Source organism: Bos javanicus, chromosome 18 (assembly GCF_032452875.1).
Source record: "Bos javanicus breed banteng chromosome 18, ARS-OSU_banteng_1.0, whole genome shotgun sequence".
Lineage (NCBI taxonomy): Eukaryota > Metazoa > Chordata > Mammalia > Artiodactyla > Bovidae > Bos > Bos javanicus.
Genome location: NC_083885.1, coordinates 35,950,381 through 35,971,463, shown reverse-complemented (window position 1 = coordinate 35,971,463; position 21,083 = coordinate 35,950,381). Strand labels below are relative to the sequence as shown.

Sequence of the window (21,083 nt, the reverse complement as noted above, 5' to 3'; positions counted from 1 at the left end):
TCAAACAAGCGTCAAGGAGTTAATTTGGAAACGTATAATCAACTCCTAAGAAGAATGTGGCTCCAAGGCTTCTAAGAAACGAGAATGACGCTGAGATGCCAGCATCCACCTACGAGTGCCATCTCTAACCATCAGCAGCCATGTGGCATGTGCTGACCCAAACCAAGGCAGGGAGAAGCCCAGTGCCGAGCCTAGTTCTGCCACGATTTGCTGCAGGATCCTGGGCAGATCACTTCTTTCCTGGCTTCAGGTTCCTGGTCTTTACGACACTCCCTGCCCTGTGTCAGGCTGCACAGGGAGCCTCACCTGCTGAGCGCAGCTCAGTCTAACCGGCCTGATTCCCCAGTAAAGGCTCTCTGGGCTGTTGATCCTCCCCCATCAGAGAAACTGAACTTCTCTAAACCTCTGTGGCTCTCAGACAGCCTTTTGCTGGCACAGAGCACTTTGGGGCCAGTCCTCTGAAAGTGGCCACTTCTCTCCATGTGACCCTGACAAAGGACAACCAAAAGGAGAACAGAGAAAGGAGAAGAAGACCAGAGGTGCATGTGCCCCAGAGAGCGCTCGGCTTCCTCCCGCAGGCCACAGGGCTCACTGCTGGCCTTCAGAGGGACAGAGTGTTTAAGCTGGACGGCTCCCGTGGCTTCTCTGCTCTGTGGCCTTGCTGAGTGACTGTCCTGCTCTGTGCCTCGGTTTCCCTGTCTGCCAAGGGGCCCAGTCATGAGAATTAAGTAAGGATGTGTGTTAAACAAGTGTCATAAAACAAACACCTCACAAGTGTAATTTCCTCCTTGCTCTCTTTCTAACCACCTCTCGCTCGTCTCCAGGCGTGGAAGCAGCTGCTCTGTAGCTCTCAGTTTGCCATAAGTTCAGAGTGGACCTCCAGGCTCTGCATGAAACAGTTAATGAATGGCTGTAAAAATGTATAGTTATGCTCCGAATAAACGCAATTTTGGGTGTTCCCTGTTGCTTTCTTTAAAATCTATTATTTTCTCCTAGCAAACTCTACCACCAGCTGAATTTTGGAAATCCAGTGTTTTTGATCATTTTAGTGGATAGGAATAGCAAAAAATTATGTTAGCTCAAACCACTTTTTTTAAAAAGGGAGAACAAAATTGAAACTGAATTTATTTTTAGAAATGTCTTTTTGAGGGCAAATATTTATTTTTAAGACAGCAAGAATATTAACACACATATGAAAAGGACTTCTCCTACCAAGTATTTGGCTGCTCAGGCTCAAGAAATCCCAGAACTCTTCAAATTTTCCATTCTGATCCAGATCCAATTTCAGGGCTTTCTACTCATACTGCATGGAATATGAAATTAACTCTTCTATTCTAAATAATATTTGTTGAGAAAACAGTCTTACAATTTTAAAAGCAAATTTGTTCAGAAATATTTCAGAACCAGCTTTTATGCTGTTTCTTACCATGCCTTATTATTGTTTGCACTGGAGTATAGTTCGGTTAGTCAAAATTGCCTGACTTTCACTGATGATTATCACGTTGACTTTACATTTCACTAGATTAGACAAGGAGCCACAAACTGGAGAAGCCAATCACAGCTGTAGTTGACTTAGTCTCTAGAAAGAGTTTCCATACTTTTCCATCAGATAGTTTAAAAAAAAAAAAAACAACCACACACACATTTATTTTTATTTGGCTGTGTTGGGTTTTAGTTGTGGCACACAGGCAAATGAATTAGAGTTACCTGTGTCAATATGGAAGATTCTGAGATGTAACATGGAGCTGCCAGCCCTATGGGCACAGAGCCTTCATGAGCCATGCTCTGTTTCACTGGGTCCTGGAGCAGGTAGGGGATGGCTTCCTAATGGTGAATGTGAGAATGATACACAAGACTGGTCTGCATCAAAGTCATCAAGGGTCCAATGCCCAAATTTCCATCATTAGAAATTTAATCTTCTGGGTTAAAGTTAATCGGCTGTTTTAGAAATCAAAGAGATCCAATAGTTTCTGGTTCCACTGTACTCTGCTGGGCAGCCACCAGCCACAGCCAAACCCGTTCTCACTAAAAAGCTCATGGAAAGAAGCTGAGGCAGGAAGGCTGAGCAGCAGGGCCAAGGACAAAATTGGAGGCACACCAGTAGTTAAGGTTGATGAAAGGAGGTCAGAGCAAACAACTGGGAAACATTAGGAGACAAGAAAAGCCAATGAGGGACTTCCCTGGTGGCCCAGTGGCTAAGACTCCAAACTCCCAACGCAGGGGGCTGGGGTTTGATTCCTGGTCAGGGAACTAGATCCCACATGCTGCAACTAAAGATATCACGTATCATGACAAAGATCGAAGATCCTACATACCTCAACCATGAACTGGCACAGCCAAATAAATAAATATATTTTTAAAAAGCCAATGAAATCACAAGAATTTAAGGAGGCATTACAGAAACTGATCACATATCACAGAGGTAAATCAGTTCACATGAAAAGATGTCATTAATAACTTGACAAAGTGCCGCTAGTGGCCTCAGCAAGGGCAGTCTTGTTAGAATGATGGGGGTAGAGTCCCGACTTGGTGGGGAATCAAAGAAGGAAATGGAGGCTCAAAACATGGGTTACTTTCAAGACCTTTGTTCAAAAGACAGTGTGGGAGGTGCCCAGAAGAGATAGTAAAGCTAAGGTTTTCTAGAATGGGACAGAATTATGCTTGTAGAGAGAAGGAAAGGAAAGGGAAGGATTAGGGAATCAGAGAAAGAAAGAAAGGGTAATTTATTGACCTGGGTCCTGGAAGCAGCAAGACAGGGTAGGAGGGGGAGCCTAGGAGGAAGCTGCCTTTGGAAATGACGCATGAATCCTGTTGGCAGCCAGAAAGCTAGGAGCTGAGAACCTGACACACTCCATGCTCCCAGAGCAGCAGACATTACAGTCACTGGAGACAGAGACAGCAGTGGGGTGGATCTTCTGAGGAGAGCTGGACAAGCAGGAAGCAGCCACCATGGGGAATGAAATTAGTGTCTGGCCAAGTGTAAATAAAAGGACTGACAAAGAGCCAGCTGAGGTGGAAACCACATCTCTGTAGTGGTGCTAATTTTCTTTTGTCCCAGTAGAGCTGGACAGACCTGAAGCCCCACAGAAACACTGGAAAGCTGGATTATTCCAGGAGGGGGTAGGCAGAGAGGGTACAGCTGGATATGGGGCTTAAGGTCACTGAGAGTGCTGGTTAGGTGACAGCAGCTCTGGGGACAGCTGGGGTTGGGGAACAAAATAGACTTCTCCAGTTTTCTTTTTCATAAGAAACAACAGTGTATTGTTGTATCTTAAAAGCCATTATATAGAAAAGCCATCTGAATGACTGGAGTTGACGTATTCAACATTGAAGTAGCAGGCTGTACCCCACCCTGCTTCTGGGTCACTCACCAGTCAAGGGACTGCTATGGGCACACAATTTTCCCCACCTACGTCTCTGGGCCTCAGGTCCACTCCACAAACTCAGAGGTAACAATCAGAGGAGATTTCTGTCTTTACTTCCCACCCCTGCACCAGTGACTGGTACTTAAGGTGTTAAAAAGAGAAGTTTACAAGTTTCTAAAATGTGGTATTTTGGTCAACCTGATGAACCATTATTGACAGAATGCCTGGGTTGAAGACTATTGTGTCCAGTCTTTGCTTTTTGAATAGGGACTTGCTGCTGACCACTGCAGCAGTTTTATCACCCTCTTAAACATCTTTAAGCAATTTGTCAGTTTTTCAGAATTTAGAGATGTGTTCTACTTTTTTGCGCTTTACAATTTTTAACTCATTTTCTGGCAACTATTCCTGCTCTGCATTGTTTATACTCATAAAAAATCAGAATTACCTAAATATCCAACAGGAGTTGTTTATAGTCCTCTTTTCTCTTATTAGAAAAACAATGCATGTTCATGTCATAAAAAGTAAAAGTGCAGACAGGAAAAAGAACTGAAGGATGTGTGGACTCCCTCCCAGAGACACCAGTGCTGGTGAACACCCAGAATCAAGCCTTCCAGGTCCTTCTCTAAGCCAGTATATAGTGGGTTCACAGCATATTTACTTTTTGCAACCACTTATAATTGCCTTAAGGAATCCAGAACTCCAGGCTTAAGTCCCCAGTCTACCACCTCCCTCCCCAACACACACCCGCTGCCTGGCTTGTGCCCTAGGGAGGGGGTTTTGTAAGTGAGAGCTGAGGATGCAGTGGGGTAAACTTAAAGAGGAGGAGAAAGACATTGTGGGCTCTTGCTGGAAGGTGAAATGGCCACATCTACCTCAGGGACTGCAACGCCCTCACTGAATAATCATGTTTACCACCACCCCAGGACATCTGTAAGTCATCTAGAACCTTGTAATTTGTGCTTTTGGAGAGTTCCACAAAGCCATGGGGAGCCCCTCAACTGGGGACACTCAACTATGGCCGAGTGGAGACAGTGAAACTTGAACTTGAGCCATAACAGACGAGGAACAAAGTTCAAAGGATTAAATGAACTACAAATGCCAACAAACATCCTGAATGGTTGTTGTCCTGAAATAACATAGAAAGAGTGCCCTTTTCAGCACGGAGCATCCCAGGGTGTGGAATGTGGAATGAGAAGATGTGCTCCAGACCCCCAGAGGTGCTGCCTTTCCCTGCCCACCATCAAATTCTGTGACCCGGTTCTTTCAGCCTCCAGTACAGGAAGATGGAACATGGGGAGTCTCTTTCATGCCCCTAGGACACCGCAGTGGATGGCATTCCCCATGCAGTCTTCAGGAAATTGATGGGTGGATTGGCCTCAGTGGGCCACATGGTATATCATACTTGGTTCTGCCCCATTCTAGACCTTGAGAAAGTTACCTAATTTCTCCAATTCTCCAATTACTTGCCCATAAAATAGGGACCCTGGTAGGATTATGAGGACTAAACTGAGGCTGTGTACGAAAAACACCTGGCACCTTCCCTGGCATGTACGTGGTGCCCAGTGAATATTAAACTCTTTACCTCCCAGCCCAGTGGTCCCATCATGCCTTCTCAGACTTACCACAATCTGAGTAAGAGCATCCCAGAGACGGGAGCAAACAGCATGTATTCATTCAAGTCACAGTTACACAAAATGCCTGTGTGCCTAGCACCCTGGAACGTCGAATTCACTTAAAGATTTTTCAAAATACTATTCTAATATTCAGAAAAATCTCATGGAGAAGAAAGCAAAATTTGCATTAACTTTAAAGAAAAATGTAAACCATCTGGCCCATGCCCCAGGCTTCCTAGGAATCCCATACAGAGAGGCTTGAAGGTGCTAAGTCGACCAAGGACAGGACCTGAGGCCCAGGTCACACAGATCGTCACATTTTCCTGCAGTGAGTCATAAACCAGAAGTGACATGGGCCCTCCCTAGAAAATCAGGGTGGAAAAGAACTGGTCCAGAGAAAACCAGTCAATTACACAGCAAGCCCTCATGGTCACTGTGTTCACTGTCCCCAGAGCCTTGCTTGCACAGCCTGTCTTGCTGAGAGTCATCCTTGGGCCAACTCTTTCAGGATTATCTCACCTTCAGTTCTCTGGAAAAGATACTCCCATTTCTAGAAGACATCATGAAATTTGCTGTATGTCAAATCTGGGATGCTCGGCCAGGTCAAATTGAGTTGTTTTCCTCACTTACTTTCTAGTCTAGCCTCCAACACTTCCATGGTCACCCTCCAAGGTCAGATTCTGGGATGTAAACTGGATGTGAATCCATCCATTTACTTTTGTTCTCTGTGCCCTGATGGACTCAGATCTGTGGGGTCCTCTTAACACAGGTCAACCTGGGCTGGAAATCATATCTCCCATGTTTACCTTCTCATCATAAAAATGCAACTCCTTCACTGAATCAATCACCATGTCAGATGTCAGCTAATTTCATATTTGATATAAACAGAAAAATAATAGCCATAACCATCTCTGAGTGGTGGGAATTTTTATCTCTAATTTCATCATTTTGCTTACCTGTATTTTCTCAATTTCAACAATGAAATGTACCTTTTGTGTACAGAGAAAGAGAAAAATATATAAAGATTAGCATTCCTCTCACTTAGCTGTTTCCCAGTAGATTTACATTCTAAATTCAAGCTTAAAATTCAAAACCAAAAGCAACAGAACATTTTTCCATAGGATAGGAGACTAGAAATCCAGAAACCCCTCCTTGCTCTTGACCAAGCTGAACCAAATTCCAGTTTACACTTAGGTTTACCAAATCAAAGGAAAATGTTTTTGAGGCAGGATTATTTACCCAGTGTATTTTGCATATGGTTATGAGCCAAAATCACAACAAAAGCAGAAAACCTATTGGTGAGATAATTCAAAGCCAAGGGCTGGGGAGATCACATTATTCTCCAAAACAATGTAGTAACCTGAGGAGGTTACACTGGTTGTGCAACTAGATTTGCAATTCATTCAACAAATATTTGCATATTCTCTGTGTTCTAGGCACATTCTAGGCACTGGGTATGCAGCAGTAAACAAAACTAGCAAAAATCCCTGGACTCGGGAAGCCTGTATTCCGATCAGGGAGACTGAAACAGGAAAATCCTTAGCTTAGTATTAATACTATTTCTATTGTTTTGATTGGTTTCCTGTCATTTTTCTCAGTGAAGGAGAATTTTCTACCAAGTCCCTACTGCCTCCAGTGGCTGGGTATTTCTTGATACAATCCTTTCAGGAGTGGGACAGACTGGATCCCAGTACCTTTGGAGTCACAGTAATTAAAGAACTGGAGAGCTGCCCTGCCTTGATCTTGCTGCAGTGATTGTCACAAGGACTTAGCTGATACCAAGTGGTTCCTTTATTCCTAGAGGAAGAGGATGAAGCACCCCAGCCATGAATGGAATCGAGAACTGAGCCAGAACCCTGGGAGACCAGGAGCTGCCACAGCGGGCTACAGGGATAAGCTGAAACAGGAATAAGACTGACGTAGGGAGAAGATTTTAGCTCCAGGTAAGTGAAAATATTTCAACAGCCAGAGCTGCCCCACAGTGGAATGCGCTGAAGAAAAGACAATTCCCAGGCTCTGCTGATGAATGACCAGCTCAGCTCTGCCACTTACTGACTGTGTGACTCTCAGCTACTCCCATAACCTCGATGGGTCTCAGTCTCCTTGTCTGTAAAACGGGAATTGCAGTGGTGCTTAGTTCGTGGAATTGTGGTAAAGATTTAATAAGAGAAGCACGTAAAGTTCCAGGGTACTGCCTGATACAAAGTAACTTAGACACTGAAAAACTCTACTTAGATCAAATGATGTTTGAGAACTTACATTCTATGCTGGCTTCATAGTGGATTTTATCTTATTTGATATCAAAATAATATTATATACAATCATATTTGGCAAGAGGATTAAAATCTACAATTGCAGTATTAACATCACAAAGATCACTAGCTAGAGCAGGGATAGAACCTACAGTCATCTGTGAAGATCACTCTGAACCATGTGAACGCATTTCTGATACGCTATGGTCCAGGCCCAGCCCATGACCTCTGGCTGATTTGGACACACCGTGATCTTTGTCCTCCCTGGAGGTGCACCAGGGTACTAGGCAAAGGCCAGGATCAGGCCAGTACCAGTGTTCAGCACTCAGGGAGTGCCCTAAGGCAGAAGTACCACCCCCGATACACGTTCCGGGCTGATTTGGGCATGATCTGGGGTTCAGAATAGAAAGTCCCCAGAGAGGCTGTACTCAATGTCACAAAACTCCCAAGGGCCCATTCATGGCACGGCAGCAGTGCCAGCCTCAGCCCCACTCTGGGTCATCCAGGGCTGATGGATTCAGATGGCAGCCTGTGAGGCAGGACTCTGGAGGCACAGCCAGGCAGGGCTGGAGAGCCCCAAGCCACAGCTCAGTTGGACGAAGGGCAGCCTGAGGCAGCGCAGGGTAGAATCCCAACCTACTCATAATCCCTCCTGTGTTTCCTGTGGTGGGGGCCATACTCAGACAGGTCTCCTCTTCTGCCCCAGTGAGGATGCCCAGGGGCAGCTGCACAGCCACAGGTGACCTGCTTAGCCCCGCCTCCGGTCCTGGCTGTTGGTAATGGTCCAAGGGTAGAAGAGGGCAAGTAGCTGGTCCGCCTGTGTGTGCCCAGCAGGCCCTCTGACAACTGCCATCTCCATTCCAACGGCCTTGGGGTCAGTGGTCAGTTTTTAACTGTTGAGCCAGTTCTAACCCACAAGTTCCTGCCATCACACCCTCTCACCAGCTTTCCAGGCATGCCTAGACCTGTCTGAACTCTCAGCAGGTACAGAGCTCAGGCCTACTTGCTCTGAGTACACACTACTTAAGTATCAAAATCCCAAACAATAATATATTATATGTGTGTGGTGCTTGGCATTTTTCAATGCACTTTTCATATCCCGTGTATGTGCTGTGTGTTGTGCTTAGTCGCTCAGTCATATCCAACTCTTTGTGACCCCATGGACTATAGCCCACCAGGCTCCTCTCTCCATGGGGATTCTCCAGGCAAGAATACTAGAGTGGGTTGCCATGCTCTCCAGAGGATCTTCCCAACCCAGGGATTGAACCCAGGTCTCCTGTATTGCAGGCAGATTCTTTACCATCTGAGCTACCAGGGAAGTCCAAGAATACTGGAATGGGTAGCCTATCCCTTCTCCAGGGAATCTTCCTGACCCAGGACTCGAAGCAGGGTCTCCTTCATTGCAGGCAGATTCTTTACCAGCTGAGCTACCACGGAAGCTATCCCATGCCTAGCTCACAAAATCTCCAGAAGACTTGAGACTCAATGCCCCAAACCCCAACTCAGCAGTGGTCTAAGGAGATACCACCATGACTAGAGTCTAGCATACAGGCCCTGCCACCTGCACCACAGACACCCTTATGCTGGATGATGCTCATAACACTGTTCTCACTGGAAACTGAGATTGTACCCATCAAGTCCCCACAAGGGTTGTGAAGCAGACCCTGCTCCTTTGCTGTCACTGGCTTCTAACTCAAAACTGGTGAGGGGTGGCACAGGTTGCGGGTAGGGCTTGTCTGACTGGAGAAGCCCGAGCCTAAGCCCAGTGTCTAGGTCTTAGTTGAAAAGGAAAATGGCTCTACCTCATGAGGCGTGGAATTCCTCAAGCACAGGAGGGAGGCTCAGCTGCCGAGCAACCAAAATGAATGACAAATATCCAGCCTCGCATCTCATTCCATCATCCCACCAACACTTGAAGTTGTCAGAGAGATTTTTATTATCCCCATTTTAGACAGCAGAAGCTGACCAGCAGCTTCTCTACACATTGAAACAAAACAAGGAGAAAAGCAAAGTCTTGTTTTCGGTCAGGTTTAAAAAGATTAGCTGCAGAAGTATGGAATAACAGGAACTAGGTTTGCCTTCAGGTCACGTAAAGACAGTCTTAGAATCTCAGCAGACCTTGAGCTTCATGTGTACCAGCTAAAGAGGCTGCTGACATGGCCACTGCAGACTTGTGAGTGCGACAAGGTCTTGGCCTCTGGGCCTGCCAGACTTACCTGGGGTTGACCATTCCGGTCTGACCACATTTTTGCAGAGATGGGCAGCCAAGGTAGGGAGGTTCTGTAACAACTGGTGCGTGGGCTCTGCTGCTTCAGAGGGCAGAAATGGGGCCACACGGGAGCTACAGGGACCTCATGCCACATCAACACCTGTAGAACAGGGCGAAAACAAGACAGGCTTCTTTGTTAGGTGGAGAATACCTTATGTGTGTATACCTTCATGTACAAAGAACACCTTCCTGTGTATACCCCACTGCCAGGAGAATACAAACTCTGGTACAGAAAGCCATCTATCAGAAATTTTAATTGAACTAGATGATAACTACAGTCCCTTCCCACTCTAAGAGGCTATAAGTCAACAATGTGCTCTAAACATTGGGCATAATCTACAAGGTAGGACAGTGACCCTCCAAGAGCCTCCTAGGGACCCACAGAACTAAACAATGACAAAGAAAAACAGAAGTGTGCGCTCTTCCTAGACATCAATTACATGCAAAAATAAAAGCAAAGGTCATTTTATGTGTTACATTAGCCCAAACTGAAAAGTAACGTTCAGTACTGGAGAGGTTGTGATAAAGCTGGAACACTCATGCTGGCAACTGGGTAAAATGGGTACCAATCCTTTTTGAAATCAATGAGGCAGGTGGTATCAAAAAACCAAAAACATATTTAATCCTTGACCCCAATAATTGTTCACTTGGGAATCTACCTTAAAGAATAATTTGTAAAGGGGAATTACTCTATACTTAGAGGTACTCATTACATCATTATTAATAACAAACAAGCAGTCTTAAACAGAAGAGAGAGATTAAGTATAGTACGGTGTTAGATGGCATATTAGGCAATCATTGTAGATGGTATTTATAAAGAATCCCTATTCCTCAAGGGCAAGTCCTGCATCCTATTTACTGCTGTAGCCCCAGCACTGTCTGGATCATAGAAATGCCTCATTTGGTATTTGTTGAATGAGTGAATGAACAACTGAACAAAAGAATTCAATCTTAGCAAGGGAAAATGCTCATTATATGTTGGAAAAAAAAACAAGCAGAACTCAAAATTATATCTAATTTATAATTTCCAGAATATGAAAGATTATATACGTGTGTCCTACATGTGGACTGTGTGAAAGTGAAAGTGTTAGTAGCTTAGTCGTGCCCGACTCTTTGTGACCCTATGGACTGCAGCCCATCAGGCTCCTCTGTCCATGGGATTTTCCAGACAAGGACACTGGAATAGTTTGCCATTTCCTTCTCCAGGGAATCTTCCCAACCCAGGGATCAAACCCAGGTCTCCTGCATTGCAGGCAGATTCTTTACCAACTGTGCTACCAGGGAAAAATAAAAATAGATGTTAGGGTCATATACTAGGGATGATGTGTTATTCATTCACCATGTTTTTCTGAGTACCTGTTATGTATCAGGTACTATGCTACATGCTGTGAGTAGAGCAGTAAACAAAATAAGACACAGTCTCTACCCTAAAGGAGAGTTAATTCTGGTGGGTTAATGGAGTGAGAGTGGGGAAGAGACAGATAATAAACAAATAAGTAAATGAATATATGTCAGGTGGTAGGTAGTAAGTGCTATCAGATAAAAAAAGAAAGAAAGAAAGAAAAGCAGGAAAGAGGGATAGAGAGTTCCAGGAGAGGAAAGGCTGCCATTCTATATGTGATGTCCATGAGGATATTTAGGGAAGATCTTTCAAGCAGTGGGAACAACAAGTGCAAAGGCCCTGAGGCCAGACTGTGCTTGATGCAATCAAGGAACAGCATGGAAGTCAAAGAGCTGAAGCAGAGGAAACCTAGGGGATGAGGTGAGAAGCTATAGGAGTCAGCATAGATGAGGCCGTTAAGCCATCATCAAGACTTGTAGGGCTTGCACTCAGAGACAAAGAGGCCACTAGAGGCATTTATATAGAGATGTGACTTATGTTTAAGAAGGAATCACTTCTTTTTTATCCTTTTATAAGAATATTTTATGAAAGTTTAAGATGAAAGGAAGAATTTCAAACAATGGACAGATTATCATAACATTCCTGAGTTGATTCACAAAATATTTTCTGAGCCCCCCTGCTTCAGAGGGCTGGAATAGCATGTCTATTTCAAGATTATAAAGATATATCAACCATACAAAAGTCTTTTTTTTTTTTTTGGCCTCACAGCACAGGATCTTAGTTCCTGGATCAAGGTTTGAACCCAGGCCCTCGAACAGTGAAAGAGCTGATTCCTAACCTGAGACTGCCAGGGAATTCCCCACACACGAAAGTATTTTTAAATAACACTGTTTTTTTCTTTAAGAAGAAAAAAAGAGAGAGAGATTATTCAAATTATTTAACTGATTTTGTCCCTTTTTTCTTCAGAAATTATGGAGGTAATTTTTTAAATTAACATTTAGATGTACATTTCATATTCTATACCAAGTCCCTTAATTGTAAACCAAGCTGCTACATGGGAAATCCTAAAGTTGGCTGCTTATTTGACTCCTCTTAAATATCTCATGCACAACTTCTACAGCATCACTCACAACCCATCATTACTGACAGGAGACCCTTGTGGGAAGTCTGTATGTGCTGGCAAGATGATCTGAAAGACTAATAAAATCCTTTTCAAGGATGCAGAAAGGAAAACGGCTACATTTCAAATTCATGGCATTTCAAAGGCATGAATTAAGCTCTAAACTCTACATTTGAAAAAAAATCAACACAAGTTCTCTAATTTATGTTTTAAACTGAGAAAACAAATCGTTGCTAAGAAATGAAATTTGCAAAATTCTTAAACACATTTTCTAGTTGATATGCATGTACTTAAAACTACAAACTATACCAAAATATAAATGCAGGAATCACTAGCATTGAACTTGGTTGATATGATTTCATCATGAAATCTGGAATTGTTGTTTGGTTTGGTTAAATTTATTCCTAGATATTCTGCCTTTTAGGTATATATAAAACTGATCATGTGTAGATGATGTTGAGATGATACTTCTGTGAAAACATATGAGAGAGTTTATTCCTTCTCTTCCTACTTACCCCTCATGCTCTGGGTAAAAGGGCTCCTTCTTAGCTCTTCAACATCTTGATTACTGTGATAATTATGTCAGAGGGCTCTGCACCCTATCCCTTCTCCTTGCCCTCATCTGTTACCTTCTCACACAACATAGAGTTTGGCATGGGGCTACAAGACTTCTTCTCTCCTTCAGAGCAGTCATATTCCTGGAAGATTTCCTAATGACCCATCCAACAAATGTGCTTCTCAAACCCATGACCTCCTCTGTCCACTCCAGCCACCCCGCCCCTGCCTCTGCCCATAGCTCCTCTACCTCTGACCAGCATGTCTGACCTCTCTGCTCTTCCCCACTGAGAACCCCACCCCTCCCATCTTTCCACCCCATTCTGGCTTCCCCTCATTCCTTTTTCTTGGTGTACTACCTCTTCTACCTCTCTTGTCAGCATCTCCAGCTTCCTGGAAGAATTGTCTCCCTTGTTCTGAAAGCCCAGCCCTGGATCAGCCTCACCAGTAGCTTTCTCCCTATCTCAGGGCTGATGGGATGCTGAAGAAAGCCCATGCCTCACAGATTAGTGCTCCCACAAATCCATGGCCTCCGGCCTCATCAGTCCCTCACCACTAGCCCGCAGTCTCTGTGGGCTGCTCTTAGCTTTCCCTCCTCTTCTCCACAGCAGCCATCTTGAGTATTTTCTTCTTTCTTCAAGCTTCCCACCCCATCTCACTTCCTCACACTGAGCAGGTATTCTTGCCTCCCATCCCAAGAGAAGTAATAGCCATCAGGCGTGAATTCCCTCCATTTCCTGAACCCACCTCCTGACTACCTACCAACCAACCTTTGATCTACCTGCATCTCCAACTCCTCCTTCTCTTCTCCTGCCTGAGGCTCACTCTGAACCTCACTGCCCCACCTCCATCCTCTTGCTGACCTCACTTCATTCTTTAATCCTTCTCTTTCCTGTATCCTCAACTATTCATATACAGGCTTTTCCCTACGAATATTTTTAAAGGTCCTAATCTCTCCCAATTTAAAACTGTCTCCCAACGCTATTTCCTTTCTGGTTTTCTCTCTCCTCCCCTTCAAAACTGCTAACAAGAGTTATCTACATCTACCTCCCACACACTCAGACTTCCACCCTGCTGCTCCATTGAACCTGCTCTCTCTAGGATTGCCAGTGACCTCTTTGTTGCTAAATTTGGTGTTCATTTGTTCAGACTTTGGCTTACTAGACTGTTCTACAGCATGTCAACTCAAATCCTCCATGTGGCTTCTGTGCACACTATTCTTTGGTTTTCCTCCTATTTATCTGTTCTAACCTTTCCTTCTGGGCCCTTCTTCCTCTACTTGTCCCTTAAATGTTGGCATATCTCAAGAGATTTTTGTTTTCTCTTTCACCCTCTCTACAGAAGAGTTCGGAGAAGGCAATGGCAACCCACTCCAGTACTCTTGCCTGGCAAATCCCATGGACGGATGAGCCTGGTAGGCTGCAGTCAATGAGGTCGCTAGGAGTCGGACAGGACTAAGCGACTTCACTTTCACTTTTCACTTTTATGTATTGGAGAAGGAAAGGGCAACCCACTCCAATGTTTTTGCCTGGAAAATCCCAGGGATGGTGGAGCCTGGTGGGCTGCCATCTATGGGGTCGCACAGAGTCGGACATGACTGAAGTGACTTAGCAGCAGCAGCAGCAGCAACAGAAGAGTTACATTCATTTCCATAGCTTCAGTTATGATGTATATGTTAAGAGCCTGATAACTTATGGTACTTTCTCCAGATCACATCTCTCAAGGATGACAGGCTCTCAGGCTCTGTCTTTTTGGTTTGAATTAGGTTCAGAGTAATAGTATCCATGATCACTTCTTCTTTGGCCTGAATTCATTACTCCCATATATTAAGGCATTCTCCCAAGATAAGCTCCAAATCACCCAATGGACATCTCACCTGATGTCCCACGCACCTCAGACTTATCTCCTCCTCTTCCTGCCTAAGCCTGCTCTTTTACTATTCCATACCTCACAGGAAAGCACCACCATCCATTCACCTAGTTATCCAACACAGATACCTGAACATCATCCTTGACTCACCACTCTCCTCCTCACCCTCAGCTTATCACACACAAAGTCCTCTTAATATTTCTTTCTTTTTTTTTTTTTGGCCATGTTATGCAACTTGTGGAATCTTAGGTCCCCGAGCAGGGATCAAACCCAGGTCCCTGGCAGTGAAAGCAGTGAGTCCTAACCACTGGACATCCAGGGAATTCCTTGAATATTTACTTCCTTAATACAGCTCAGATACACCCTTTTTCATCTTCATGGACTCTGTGCTTGATAACCGCAGCAGCTTCCAACCTACATCTAAGCCTCATTCTCTCCTGGTCATTCTCCACACAGGCCCTGAAAGTGCAAGTATTAGTCACTTAGTCCTGTCAGACTCTTTGCGACCCCATGGACTATAGCCTACCAGGCTCCTCTGTCCATGGAATTCTCCAGGCAAGAATACTGGAGTGGGTAGCCATTCTCTTCTCCAGGGAATCTTTCCAATCCAGGGGATTGAACCCAGGTCTCCTGCATTGCAGGCAGATTCTTTACTGTCTGAGCCAACAGGGAAGCCCCCACACAGGCCCTAGACCTTTTCAAAATGTACATCTTCTTAAAAATCTTCATTATCGTTAAAATAAAGTTATATTTCTGATATACTAGGCTCTTCGGAAGCCCACCCCAATTAATTACTCCAGCTCCATGTCTGAGATTCAGCAGCCTAGTTAATCCCCTCATTATTGAATTAGAAGACATATGGAACTTCACCAAGACCTTTTGTCTCTCTAACAAGGTAAGAGGCTAGCTCAGGGTTCCCCTGGAATCCTTTGCAACTCCAGTTTATAACCATCTAGAATTTTTCCTACAATTCTCTGCTCTGAAACCACCCCTCCATCCTTAAAAAAGACAAAACAGGGGAGTTCCCTGGTGGCCCAGTGGCTAGGACTCTATGCTCCCAATGCAGGGGGCCTGGGTTTGATCGCTGGTGAGGGAACTGGAACCCACATGCTGCAACTAAGAGTTTGCAGACCACAACTAAAGATCCTGCATGCTGCAAATAATACACAGTGCAGCAAACAAAAAACAAAACAAATATGTGGAGCGCATGTCTGAGCAAAATCATATAATCATAAGAGAGGGAATGGGGATTTGAACTCAGATTACCCAGAACATTACCTCCTGTCTATTTATCCATAGTCAAACCAACTTCTAATTAATTCAAGATGAAGATTGTGGAAAGAGACAAACATTCATTCAGTGCTTAATATTTATGAAGTGTTTTACATAAGGCATTTCATTTCTCCCTTTCAACACTGTCAAATAAGCAAACTGTAGATCTGAGAAGGTGGTTTTACAAGGTCACACAGCTAGTAAATGGGTTTGAATTCCCCACCTCCACCTTATTAGCTGCTCCCTACCACCAATAAACAGCATTTTACAACTGAAGAAACAGGTCTAGCCTAGGGTCATATACACCTAGTCAGAGGCAAAGTCAGAATTAGAATCTGGATTTCCCGACTCAGCTTGGGTGAGTGGATGCTATTTTAGTCCCTGCTTTTTGGGAGAATCATGGAACCCTGACTTTTACCCTGCAGATAACAATTTCCTGAAAACTAGCACTACTCCTGAAAGGCTAAGCTGACCTCTCGAGTTTCAACTGTTGCTCCAGGAGGTCTTCTTGGGCAGCCTCCTGCTGATACTCTGCTTCTGCTGGGCTGATGCCCACCCTGTGGTGTAGTCCTCCCCGCTTCCCGCTTTTCCAACAACCTCTGCTCTCACTGCATCCACAGAACTAGGCACTCTGTGTCAGCACAAATCCCATTTCCCCCTGCCTCCTACACTTTCCTCATCCTCAGTAATAAGACACTCAACTGTCCATTTAGCTCCAAAGGCCTTTCCTCGTGGTTTAACCAGAATCAAAGCCTCTCTGTCATGCCCCATAGAAATCCTGTTAGTTCTTCTCTAACTGCAATCTATTTGACTCCTTCTCCCATTCTAGCCTTCCCTCTCTGCATGTCATCAACACAAGGACTTCAGGGTTGCTTTCTCGGGCTCTGTCCTTTTGGTTTGAATCAGAATCAGATTCAGATAAACCTCCTTGTTACTTCTCTGGCCAAAAATTAACTATTCCTTTTTATTAAAGCATTTTTCCAAGAATGCTTTAACTAAAATATATCCAAAACGCCTGGACATAGTGACGTGTGAAGCACGTGTGGGATTAATTGGACCATCTGGCCAATTTTTTCCCATCAGAAAAAAATCAGAAAAGATGTTACCTAGCAAGGTGGGATAGCACACCAGGGCTCTATGATGCTGAGAAGAGGGCTGAAAGAAGGGCAGGGATCTCAGACTGTCTTTACTTCATTACTGACAGGAGCAGGAGCTCTTTCCCAGAAAGGGAGTAGGAGGCAGAATGTTTAGGCACAGAAAGAAGAAGGGCCAACAGCTAGAAATAGAGGAACACGAAGAACTGATGACATTTAGGGGAGAATTCACAGGACTTCTAAGGAATAATAAGCATAAATCTATCACTCCCTGCGTCACAGGACTGAAAACGTCAAGGCCCTCTAAGCACTCAGGCAAAAATTCAATCCATTTTGTGAATAACATAAACTTTTCTTCAAAAGGGTGGCATCTCTCTAGTTGAACACTTTCAGCAATGGGAAATGTCTAACCTTAAGAGATTAAAATCATGGAGGTGGAAGGCAAATTCAATTACACTATATTCAGTTTCAACTCTACAAGTATCTACCGAGTACCTACTATGTGCCAGACACTATAGGCACTGGACTCTAAGTGTGAATAAAAGGCATGGTTCCTGCTCTGTGGATCTTTTCTGTGGAAGACAGGTATTCAAACAAGTAGAATGAGGGAAGTAGAGAGTGCAGCTCAAACACAAGGTGAGGTATCTCATAAGTAGCCGGGCATCTGGGAAGGCTTCACTAAGGAGGCAGCGTCTAGGCTGGGGCTTGAAGAGCGTGAGTTAGCTGAGCGCAAGGTGGAGGGACGCACGGGAGAGAACGGGTGCTTAAGGCGTCCCGGCTTCCAGAGAAGTTTAGAGTGTGGCAAGAAAGTGGAGTCTAGATCTCGAGGGGCCTTTAGATTGATACTGAGGAATGTGGTTTAATTCCAGAGGCAATGGGAAGCCTGGTGAACGCTTTTTTTAAAAAAAGCAGGAGAAGCGCCCTCTCTACGCCGTGAAAGACGTTGCGGTACGGGGAGGAAGGGCGTGAAGGAGGCCAGAAGCCAGGATGGGAAGGCCTTGATGGCACAAGGAAAATGACCAAAAGTAAAGCGCCTCTCTACGACAAGACAGGGCCAAAAACAAAGGGATGGAGTTCAGAATGCGCCCCTTCCACTCTCAAGCCGAAAGTCTCCGTCCTCTCTCACCATTGCTGGGCAAAGCACGGAGGTTCGCTCTCGGTTTCCCCTCACACCGTGGAGTGTGGGCGGAGAGACGACTCCACGCCCTTTTTCCCATATAAGAAAACTGAGGCCCACAGTCCTGGTGTGGGGACCAAGGCGAAAAAACAATGCAAACGGCCTCCCAAGAGGCTGCCCAAAGTCACGCACAATCCGTCGAGGGTCCCGTGGCCTGCCCCATTTCTCCATCAGCCATTCCCAACTGGCCGCCTTTGCTATAGAAACAGTCCTCCCGCCCTCCTCAGCGCCTCGGTTTCGTCAATGCACCCTGGGAAATGCAGTCTATCTCTCGTTACCTGTCCGATGCATGAGCCCACTCTGCGTCCCTAAAGGACTACAAGTTCCAGAAGGCTATGCGAAAACTCCGGTGGTCCCTCGGGGATGCGGTCTTGTACGAGAGACAGAGGAACCCCGCGGGCGGGGCCGAAGGGAGTGGGGATGGCGCCCCCCAATGGGCGGCCTCCTGGGCGGAGCCCAGGCCACCATTGGCTACGGCGGCACGGAGGAGGCGGGGACAGCGGAATGAGGCGCGGAGCTGTTCGCAGCTCCAGGTGCTGAGTCCGAGGGAGGCTCCGGACCGGAGAGCCGCGGTCGCAGTCGTCGCCGCCGCTGCCGCCGCGAGAGCCATCGCCTGGAAGCTGAAGCCGTGAGGAGCCCAGAGGAACTGGGTGCGCTGCAGGGCGGCGATAGCCCTCCCGCCTCTCTGAGGTCGGTGCTGCTGGATTCGCTTTTGTTTTATTGGGGAAGGAATGAACCGAGGCGTGAGGGGACCTGGGAGTTGATGGGACCAGTCCTCGCCGCCCCCAAGACCATCTGTCCCAGAGAGCTGCTGACCGGGTCCTTGTGAGTCTCCCTGTGGCCCCGTGCCTGGGATCGGAGCAGCTTTGGTTAGTTTTTGTCTTATGGTGAAGGAGGTTCTTGAGCGTGAGGGGCGAGGAGAGGACTGGGGACCTGCCCCACCGTCTCTCCTGAGAGGACGTTGAGAGACGGGAGCCTCTCTCAGCCTGTGCCTGAAGTCGAGGCCGCTTGGATTATTGAGGATGGGAGGGAGTGTTCCGGGACGAAAGATTCGGAGGCAGGAAGACCCTTCCCCACAACACCTCGGCTGCTTGGCGTTACAAAGAGGGTCTGGATGTGATGGATGAAACTGCGATGCTCCACCTGCTCAGACCCTCCTGAGGAAGGGCTGTTTGGGGACGTCAGAAAGACCCTTCCTCGAACCCACCCCTCCCCTGAATCCTAGGGTTTTTGTGAAAGGGGAGGGGGGCGGGAACAGGATGAAGATGGAGACAGAGGACTCTTCCCCCTCCCAGTTGGACCCACCTAGATTATTGCGGGGGGATGGGGATGTAGGGGGGAATGCGATGTGAAAAAGCTGAGAGACGCCTCCCCACCCTGTTAGGAGTCGCTGGGACAGCAAAGCACTGGCGGATTCTCCGGGTCCTCTGCGATCTGGGCCCCGTGTCTAAGGTCGGAGTGGCCTGGGGGTGGGGTTTGTGGTGGGGAAAAGTAAGAGGGATTGAGGAACCCCCTCCCGATCTCTCCCCTCCCGGGCTTTATCGCCTTGTCGCTGTCTAACTGGATTCAGGCCAGGGGCCCTAAGTTGAGACGACCCTCCGCGCCCCGCCCCGCCTTCGGGCTCCTGAACCGCAGCGGGTAGCCAAACCTGGATGGGCACGTGCTGGGCGGGACGGGGCTGGTCTTCTCTCAAGCGCCTTAGAGCTCCAGGGAGACGCTTCCCCGCCCCCCGCACCCGCCCCGTCCCCACAGACCCTCGGGCTGTTCCGCTCGGCGAGGGGCGCGCCTCAGATCCGACTGCCAAGACCTGTGTCCCAGGCATGCGGCGGCCACTCGGGGCGCGGGGCTTTCGCGCTCGGCCCCCGAATCCACGCGCGAGAGGACAAAGCCGCGGTCGCCGCACTGGCGGGCCTGCGCCACTGGCTGGGCGAGGGGCGCGGCCAGGAAAGGGGTGGGGGTGGCTTCGGGCGCGGCGCGGGGAGCTTCTGCGGAAACGTGCGAGAAAGCAGGCGGGAGACAAAGCGCGCTCGCTCCTTGCCACGGGCCCGCGCGAGCCGGGATGGAAAATCCCTAGGGAGGAGGCGGCTGCTCCGGGCAAGGCACTATACCCCGCACCCTTTTTCCATGCACACCACCACTCTCGCTGGTCCGGCACCCAGGATGCCGTGTGTGCGACGGTAGCCAGGGTCCCTTCTGTGGAGCGTTCAAGACCTGTGACCACGAGGACGTGTACAATTAAGGGGCTCCGCCTCGCGAGGAGGGTCCGGGGTTCAGGATGCATGAGTGGGCCAGGGGTCGGTAGGGGCATCCTGACTGGACCCCCTAACCCCACTCCATCAGCCGGTGTTGGGTCAACTTGGTTCCAGGATTCAAATGTGTGTGTATGTGTCACAGTGTGTTTGCAAGGGTGATGGTGTGGATCCGAGTGTGAGTGTGAATGTGTATGCCTGGGTGAGGTGCCAATGTGTGCTCCAGTGTTCGTGTGTGTGTCATGGTGAGCTTGTGCATCTAGCTGGTTGTGTGTGAAAAGAATCAACTACTGCTGGCCTTGGATGGTGGGGGTGGGGGCAGGGTAGTCATCCCATCAACTCTCAGGCCGCCGTAATGACCTAGGGTCCCAGTGCATGCCCTCAAGGTGGAGGTAGCTTCAGAGCATGTGCATGTGGTGTGGCCCAGAAAGTGGGGCCTCACAAGTATGTGGAGCTCTTGTCAGCCCTTCTGGTGCTTTGAGTCTGACCCTGATATCCTCACCAGCACCCTCCCCTTCCCATCCCTCAGAAACCTTATCCTGCTCTAATGGGCTGCCCTGAGGACCAGAACTCTGCTCCCCACCATCCTGGGCTGACAAGTTGAGCTTGGGGAGCTCATCAGCAGAATCCTTTATGGGGCGGGTGCAAGATTGTGTGGCAAGACAATTTTCGTCACTTTGGCCTCTATCTATCTGCAAGGGCCATGAGACCGGAGTTGCTGGTCAGTTGACAGGTGGGCTGTCAGTAATACCAAACACTTACGGTGAAGGCACGACCGTGACAGAGATATCACTGTGGGTAGATATCTTACAGGATGAGGATAGCCTTCCCAAACCTGCCCACTCCCACCAAGTGATCTCAGTTATACAGCACTTTGACAGCAAAGGTGCTGTCACCAGAGACTCC

At 47.1% G+C, this 21,083-nt stretch overlaps 1 protein-coding gene across 1 annotated transcript; it reads right to left on the bottom strand.

The window, feature by feature from the left end:
• Positions 1-9,175: 9,175 nt before the first annotated feature.
• LOC133229416 (uncharacterized) lies at positions 9,176-20,236 on the bottom strand. The gene is made up of 4 exons (XM_061385794.1): positions 20,044-20,236; positions 19,683-19,913; positions 18,207-19,071; positions 9,176-9,599 (listed from the first exon to the last, which is right to left on the bottom strand). The coding sequence occupies exons 1-3, from the start codon at positions 20,234-20,236 to the stop codon at positions 18,245-18,247; spliced, it is 1,251 nt and encodes a 416-aa protein (XP_061241778.1). The 3' UTR covers positions 9,176-9,599; positions 18,207-18,244.
• Between the last annotated feature and the right edge of the window lie 847 nt (positions 20,237-21,083).

What these genes read in the sequence shown, in the direction of transcription:
- LOC133229416 (XM_061385794.1), bottom strand. Translation starts at nt 20,236, where the DNA reads ATGCCCCTACCGACCCCTGGCCCACTCATGCATCCTGAACCCCGGACC. An exon ending in GTGGTGTGCATGGAAAAAGG is followed by an intron (nt 19,914 to 20,043) that starts GTGCGGGGTATA and finishes ACGTTTCCGCAG; the next exon opens with AAGCTCCCCGCGCCGCGCCC. An exon ending in CCGAGCGGAACAGCCCGAGG is followed by an intron (nt 19,072 to 19,682) that starts GTCTGTGGGGAC and finishes GGGTCTGAGCAG; the next exon opens with GTGGAGCATCGCAGTTTCAT.